The 7,606-nt window shown below is 59.5% G+C and overlaps 1 protein-coding gene across 9 annotated transcripts in view; it reads left to right on the plus strand.

The window, feature by feature from the left end:
• The window catches only part of LOC113977492 (low density lipoprotein receptor adapter protein 1-like), a 7,071-nt gene extending 184 nt beyond the window's left edge, over positions 1-6,887 (plus strand). The window contains exons 1-8 of one of the 9 annotated variants that reach the window (XR_003537342.1): positions 587-1,623; positions 2,130-2,242; positions 3,150-3,264; positions 3,622-3,694; positions 4,107-4,224; positions 5,160-5,209; positions 5,519-6,145; positions 6,309-6,339. Coding sequence is in view for 8 of the 9 variants with exons in the window: in XM_027703635.1 (XP_027559436.1) it covers positions 1,327-1,623; positions 2,130-2,242; positions 3,150-3,264; positions 3,622-3,694; positions 4,107-4,219; positions 5,160-5,209; positions 6,309-6,618 (1,071 nt within the window). In the remaining variant the exon portion in view is untranslated. Of the gene's footprint in view, positions 1-586; positions 1,624-2,129; positions 2,243-3,149; positions 3,265-3,621; positions 3,695-4,106; positions 4,225-5,159; positions 6,204-6,308 lie in introns of those variants that run through there. The other 8 variants (XM_027703640.1, XM_027703637.1, XM_027703636.1 and 5 more) reach the window with 8 other exon arrangements.
• The last annotated feature ends 719 nt before the right edge of the window (positions 6,888-7,606 follow it).

Raw genomic sequence — 7,606 nt, forward strand, 5'->3', positions numbered from 1 at the left:
CGGGCATCGCTCCGGGAGCGGAGCGGGCAGGGGCCGGGCATCGCTCCGGGAGGGGAGCTCGCAGCTCGGCGCGGTCGGTCTCGGATGCGGCCGCTGCCCTCCGAAGGGAGCGGTGCGGGTGCGGCTGCGGCGGGACGCGGAGCCTCGGGGAGAGGGGCTGGAGGGCCGGGAGGGCCCGGGGCCGGGACAGGGGGCCGGGGCACTGCCGGGCAGGGGACACAGCGGCGCTGCGGCCGCTCGCCGGGCTCTCCCTGCCCCGCTCCCCTGGCTGCCGCCACTTATGAACCGAGGCCGCCCGGGCGGCCGCGCCAGGCGCTGGAACTCGCTGGGCTGCACCGGAGCCCTCCCGGGCCTGCAGCGAGTGTGCCGGGCCTGTCCGTGCTGTCCGACCCGCCGACCCATCCCTGGAAGTGTCCGAGGCCAGGCTGGACAGGGCTTGGAGCAACCTGGGCTAGTGGAAGGTGTCCCTGCCCATGGCAGGGAGTGGAACTGGATGAGCTTGAAGGTCCTTTCCCACCCAAACCACTCCATGATTTCATGACCCCTCAGGCACCCCGTGGCAAGGGAGGGCTGTGTCTGGCTGTTTTCAGTCACAGCTGCTCAAAGGCTTTTGGAGCAGCAGTGGTCACCCTGGCATGCATGGACTGTCCTCAGAGTTCAGTGACATAGGGCTCTTCTGCCTGGGCTGGAGGTCACCAGTGTCTGCATGGCACCAGGCAGGCTCCCTGATAGCTGTCACTTGTGCAGGAGTATGCTGTGCAAATAAGGTCTCATGATTTCCCTGTGGGTTCAGATTATTCCAATTATGAGTTGGACCCTTCTGCAAGTGTGCCAGTAATGCTCAGGGAGCTAATCCCAGGGAAGAGGTGAAAATAACCCTGAAAAGTATTAGCTTTAGCATGAACAGTACATACCGAGGCAATTCCCAGTGCTTTCTTAACACAGCATCTCTGAGGTGCAGTTGCTTCCTAGTTACTGCAGCTTGGATACCGAGTGCTGGCCAAGCTGCCCCTTCCCTGGCAGCCTGCTCTGCTTACACTGGGGCAACCTGGGGTTTTTGATCTGCATGTGGCACTGATTGCTGCTGCTCCTGAGGTGTGCCAGCAGCTCAGGTGGGTGAGACGGATGCACCACTGAGAACGTTTCATTTGTAACGAAACAGATGAGAACAAGGAGCACAAGGTTTGTGCAGACAGCAGTGAGCACTGTAGCATCCTCAGTTGTGTGCAGATATGCAGGAGCTGTCTGTCTGTGCTGACAAAGCCTGCACGTCCAGGGCTGGAGGACTAAAGCTTTGAGGGTGAACTGTCTTCTTCTGTTCCTCTTATGAGAGTGTCACAGAGCCAGGAGAGTGTCCTGCTGAGGTCAGGGAGCAGCACTGCTGTGGGGAGCTCTGAAGCTTCAACAAGGCGGGGTGGCTCTGCAGGCACTGGCTGTGAGGCTGCTGGCACGTGGCTTCCATGGGGTTTTGTCTTTGCAGAGCTTCCTGAGAGCTGGGCCGATATGCAGGAGCCACTGCTTGAGGGAATGTGCTTCACCCTGAAGTATCTAGGCATGACTCTGGTAGAAAAACCAAAAGGAGAAGACATGGCTGCCGCTGCCATTCGCAGGATTGTGGCCACGGTGAGACCCAGCCCTGGGGCCCTGCTGTTCCAGGGTCAGAGCCCAGCCCCTGAACACCCAGAAGTGTCCGTGTCCTAGCCCTGAGCTCCAGGGACTGTGCCCTTCCCAGGAGTGGGGTGGTGTGCAGGAGGCTGCTGCTCTCTGCCTGTGTGCTGTGGGGAAGCAGCCTTCCTGCAGGACAGTCCCACCACCTGCTCCCACACCTGAACCCAGCCGGTAGCAGAGCTGTGCCTGCCACAGCACGGAGGAGAGGGTGAAGTACTGGAGGAGGTGGGATCTGTCCCTTCCTGTGTGCATGGCAGTAGTGTGAAGAGATTTCCAGAGTGTTCTGTGCAGGGCATGCCTGATCTCCAGGCTCTGCTGTCCCATCCCTACTGCAGGAGCCTTTGCAGCAAGGCTCCAAGTGGGTGACACTGTACAGAGTGTGGGGGGCTCCTTCTGGCGAGGGGGTGAGGTGAAGACCCTTGCCAGATTTGCAGAGATTACTGGTGTCTTCCCACTGCCAGGCACGGGTGGGAGCTCGCAAGTTCCAGAAGGTGATTCTGACAGTGTCTCCGAGGGGCATCTCTCTGCAGGATGCAGACACAAAGGAAATGGTGGAGAACGTCTCTATCTACAGGTGGGCATGGGGTGGGGGGGCCCCGGGTGTTCCCCAGCAGCCAGCTGGGACATTGGGCAGCCAGGGCTGGGCCTTCTCTCAGCAGTACCTTCAAGCTTAGGTCTTCCTTTGGCTCCCTGAGGCCTGTGCCCTCTCCCTGCTGTGCTCCCAGCACTGCCTGGGGCTGAGTGCAGGCAGGGTCCTGGGTGGCCTTGAGTTCATCTGCCCATCCGTCACCTCCTTGTGCCCTGCTTGTCTCTTCTGGCATTCAGCAGGATGTTGAAGCTGGTGGTTGGAAAGCCTCACAGTTAGGACAGGACTGCATGTCTACCACCACTGCTGGGACTACCCTTCTGGCTGCAGGATGCCAGAAACTGCAGCTTATTTGGGCTGCCTAAAAGCAGTTCCTATGAGAGCTGATGTTGATTTTTCCTGCTGCCAGCTGTGCTTTGGCTGGGTTGGGTGTCTGTGAGTGCTGGGTGTGAGGGGAGCGTGGCTGCAGGCTGGTGGCTGGATGGGAAACAGAGACAGGACATCTCTTTGCTGTAAAATTTGGGCCTCAGCACCAGAGCTGATGTGCCAGGTCAGACCATCCCTCTGCCTGGCCTCCAGTTGTGTCTTTGGAAGCAGTCACCCTTCTGTGCTCCCCTTATCTCAATGCTTGAGTTCACACATTGGGCTGATCTGGGCATCAGAGGACCACGGAGCACACTTGGGTGGTACAGGAGAGAATGCCTGTGGATCCAGTGATCTCTTACCTGCTGCAGGTGCCAAGCAGTCTCAGGCCCTTGCTGGGGGTTTGGGCTGCCTGGTCAGCTCGGGCAGGTGACAGCCTCAGGCTGTCAGCAGTGCTTGCTGATGTGCTGGGAGTGCAGCAGATGCCCTGTGCTGGGGCCCCAGAGTGCCCTGACAGCTCTTCTCTCCACAGGATCTCCTACTGCACGACAGACAAGCTGCAGAACAAAGTCTTCGCTTATGTTGCCCAGAGCCAGGAGAGTGGGGCACTGGAGTGCCATGCCTTCCTCTCACCCAAGAAGAAGATTGTAAGCACTTCCCTTCTGCTCTTGGCTCTGTGAGGTAAGGGTGGGAACAAGGCCCTGCCTTCTCCCTCTTTGATGAGAGAAGGCCCTTCCCTCTATGCACCTCAGCTGGATTTGGAGCCAGGTGTGCAGGGAGTGAGCAAAGGGTAGTTTCCTGTCACAGCTCCTGTGGGTCTCCTGTTGGGGGTGGCTGTCCTCCAGGAGCAGACAGACACAGCAGTGAGCTCTGGCTTTCCATCTGTATGTTCTGCAGGAAAAGGCAGCAAGGGATGCTGGGGGGTCTGGGATTTCATGACAGTGGGGTTGTCCTGGCTTGAGGCCCAGATGGAAGCAGATGTTCCCTCTCCTTCATGTACATAGGCACAGGCTGTGACTCTGACCGTGGCCCAGGCCTTCCAGATGGCACTGGATCTCTGGGAAGCAACACATGCAGGTAGGAGGAATTTCTCAAATGTATCCCTCTGCATAGCCCTAAGATCAAGGTCTCTGGTGTAGGACCCTGTCCTGGGCTGTGTGGAGGGGAGCTGGCTCGCTGCCTGGCTGATAAAACACACCAGTCAGGGAGAGTGTTGTCCCCATGGCTGTGTTCTCTGCCACTGCCCCATCTCTGGCTGGGCTGGGGTGGGAGGCATCCCTGCTCCCCGTGCTGAACTGCTCTGCATTGCTGAGCTCTAGCCCTGCTCAGGGCCCAGTGGTACTTGCCCTTGATTCCCCACCCTTGTTTGCACCCTCCCCACAGCACAGTGGGGGTTCCCTGTCCTTTGCCCACAGTCCTGCCTGTACATCCCCAGCTGGGCTTTTTCCAGGTTGCAGGCACTAACTCTGCTGCTTTTGCCCTGTCCCAGGCTCTAGGCAGGATCAGCCCTTTCACCCTTCATGTGTCATGGAGAGCAGTGAGCCCGGCAGACCCCGTGAGCCAGCCCCCCGGGGGAGCCCTCCCTTCAGACACCAGTTTGGGGTACAGTATGTGCAAGTCTGGCCCATGCCCAGGGCTGTTTGGAATTAGGGCAGGAACAGAGTGATCCTTATGCAGCTCCCTCCTCCTGCCCTGCCAGGGCCCTGTCGATACCTGCACAGCCCCCACCACACATGGCAGCATGACGTGAGGAAGAGCACTGTGCTTGCACAGCAGCTGTGGTTCCTTGGGCTCTTTGCTCCAGAAGCTCTGCTGCCAGGCCCAGCACTGCTGCAGCCTCATCCCTGCTCCACTGTCCCTGTCACACAGGGAGCTGGGACCTGTGCTGCACACCTGGTGCCATGGCTCGGGGCGAGAGCTGCCTCTGAACGAGAGGACCCTTGGGTCACCATCCTGCCAGCCTGGGCTAAGGCTCAGCCCTGCCCATCTGCACTGCATCTCCTGCATGGCCACAGCAATTGCAGCATTGCCACGTTGCCAGTCTCACTATGTCCCTGCCCAGGAGACTCTGGATGTTTGGTCCTTGGCCTCATGCTTCCAGTCAGGCCCAGCCTGGCAGTGCCTGGGGTTGTACCTGCGTGCAGCCTGCTCACGGTGGTCTCTGCCTGCCCTCCCACTGCAAGGTGTGCCCACCCACCGCTGTCCCTGGGCAGAGTGTGCTGTGGCAGCAGCTGTGGCAGCGTGGTCCCTGCTCACCGCCTGCATTTGGGGCATTGCTGCTGGAGGGCACGTGGGATGAGCCAGGGCCTGTCTGTTCCTCGTGTGCCTGTGTGCTTGAGCCCAGAGGGTTCCAGCACTCCCAAGTCTTTCCCGCTGTGGGAACCCTTTGTGCCGTGTCTGGGGGAGTGACTGTCTTGTGAAGGGGCTGGGGACTGCCCTGCTGCTCCACACAGGCTCTGAGCAGCCCGGCCTCGCTCCTGGCAGAGACCTGCCCATGCAGTGAGGTGTTATGGTAGTTTTTTTTTGTTTGTTTGCTTGCCAGGAGGAGGAAGAGGAGGAGGAAGATGATAATGTTGGTGAAAGCTTATCTGGGTAGGTGGTGAGCTGCTTCTTCCTTTCAGAGATCTCTCTGATGCACCCTATCTTGTTTCCTTTCCTCTGCTCCATGCAAGGGGAGCTGCTGGGGCAATGGGCATGGTGGGATCATGGAGGAGAGCGAAATGGGACCAAGCAGAAGCTTCACACTCTGCCTCTGTCAGTTGAGAGCTCAAGTGAACAGGGGGCTGAGCTGTGGAGGGACAGACCTTGCAGTCCAGCTTTTGCAGTGGAGCTGTGGGGGACAGATGGTGACCCCCAGGGTGCACCCAGAGATGTTTCTTGTTCTGTTTCTGCCACTCTTAGTTGATGCCAGCCTGTCCAGACATGCCTCTCCAATGGCACTCAGAGTTGTCCCCTTCCTCTGACTGATTTCCCTGGGGCTTGGGCCGAGATGGAGGCTTGGTCATGCTGACTTCTGCATGGACTGGGGCTGTGGTCTGAGCTTGATGGTGTCTGGGGAGGAGCTGATGGAACCAGTCCAGCAGTGGACTGTTAATCTGCAGGTCTTTGCAGAAGTGCAGAGTGTGAGAGGCCTGTTTCATCGTGGCTGTTCTCCATGTGCACGGCGGTGGGACCCAGCTGGGGTCTGGCAGTGCCACATGGCTGAGCCCAGGCTGAGCTGGTGCCAGCCAGGAACCAGTGCATGCACAGGCGGGAGCTGTGTGTGCAGCCTGAGGAAGTGCAGCCCTTTGGACATGGGGCTCCTGATGGGAAGGAGATGTGGCTATGCAGTCTCAGGACAGGCTGGTCTGGGGAGGGAGTTTGGTAGCAAGTGGGCTTAAGGCCTTCTGCACTCCCAGTGCTGCCTGCCTTGCTGGGGTCAGGAGCATGCAGTGTCTCTCAGGAGGCCATGCTTGGGGTATGATAGGTGTTGTGTTCTCTTCCAAAGCAGCATGGAGGAGCTGGGGAGGGGAGCCCACAGCCCAGCAGGTAAGTTCCTTCCTTCAGTGCTGCATTGGCTCATTCCCCAACACGTCCTCTGCAGGGGGAGGGGGTTGATGCTCACCTGGGAAGGTCTGCTTCCCCTCCCACGCTGTGCTGGGCTCCCAGCCTCATCTCTCATGGTCCACCGTGTCTTCCTCTCTCTTTTCAGAATTAACACCTCTTGTGCCCCCAGTGTGCTCTCCCACAGCACAGCTCCCGGACAGCTGGACAGGGCTGGGAGGGGTTGGAGACCTCCCCACCTCTGGCCCCAGGACTGCTGGCCCCAAGACTCCCCTGGGCTAAGCCAAATCTCCGCAACAATGGACCAGCCACTCAGGATTCACCCTGTGCCTGCACCCGGGACAGCCAGTGCCTGCCCCTGCCCTGGCACTGCCCTCCGGGCACGGGGGCTGCCGGCACTGCTGCCATGGAGTGCCCAGGCTGCGACACCCGCTCCTTGTCCTGCTCTGCCTGCATGAACCGCCTACAGCTGCTCCCAGCTCGGGCTGGGGGACCTGTGCTCCTCGCTCTGCCTGCTCCCAGGCCACACAGGACCACTCCGAGTGCTCTGAGCCTGCTGGATGCAGCCAGTGCACATCCTCAGGGAGCAATAGCTCTTGGCCTGGAGCAGTGTGAGGAAGGCCTTGCTCCTGTAGTTCAGCCCCACACCCTCTCATGAGTGAAATGAGCTGGTTTTTTCAAGGAAAGCTCTGCCTTTATAGAGAAATAAACCGAGTTTTTTGCTATTGTTGTTTAGGTTTGAGTGCTGGATAGGTGCCATGCACAAGCATGAAGGGTGCTGTGTCTGCTGCACTGCGTGTGGTGAGGCTCACTGTGCCCCGAGCTCATGGAGCCTGGAGCTCCCATGTCTTCCTCAGCTGCAAGCTGTGAGGGAGCTGTTCCCCCTGTGCTGAGGGCTGCTGGGGCCCAGGGTGCCCTTGTGACCTGGGGGAAGCTGTTCAGGCTGGGCTGGATTGGTGTCTTGAGCACCTGGGAATGTCACCTGCGCTGATGGGGGCTGATGCTGACCATGCTGAGGCCAGGGCAAACATGAGCCCCTGTGTGCCAGCAGGTCTCAGCCTCTCCTCACATGCCTGTTCTGCTTTGCCTCTGCCCTGCTGCACCCCAGCTGTGCTCTGCACAGGCAAGCCATGCACTTGGTTTCCTTCCCCAGACAGAGCAGAGGAGGCTGCAGCCATCAGGACATCTGGTCTCTCTGTCAAGTAACAGCTTGCAGCTATGTTCTGGCTGAGGCCCTCACTGTTGGGTTCCTGTCACATCTCCACACAGCTCCCCTTCTCAGGCTGCTGGAACTGACGGCCCAGTCAAGCAGCAATCACTGGCTGCAGCCCTGGTGGCAGGGCCAGTGTCAGCGAGTGCCACAGGCAGCTGCCATGGGAAGGCTGGCACTGGGGAGGCTTGGGGTGCCATGGGAAGGCTGGCACTGGGGAGGCTTGGGGTGCCATG

This window comes from Neopelma chrysocephalum, unplaced genomic scaffold (genome assembly GCF_003984885.1).
Source record: "Neopelma chrysocephalum unplaced genomic scaffold, ASM398488v2 Primary Assembly neopelma1_245, whole genome shotgun sequence".
In the NCBI taxonomy this organism is placed as follows: domain Eukaryota; kingdom Metazoa; phylum Chordata; class Aves; order Passeriformes; family Pipridae; genus Neopelma; species Neopelma chrysocephalum.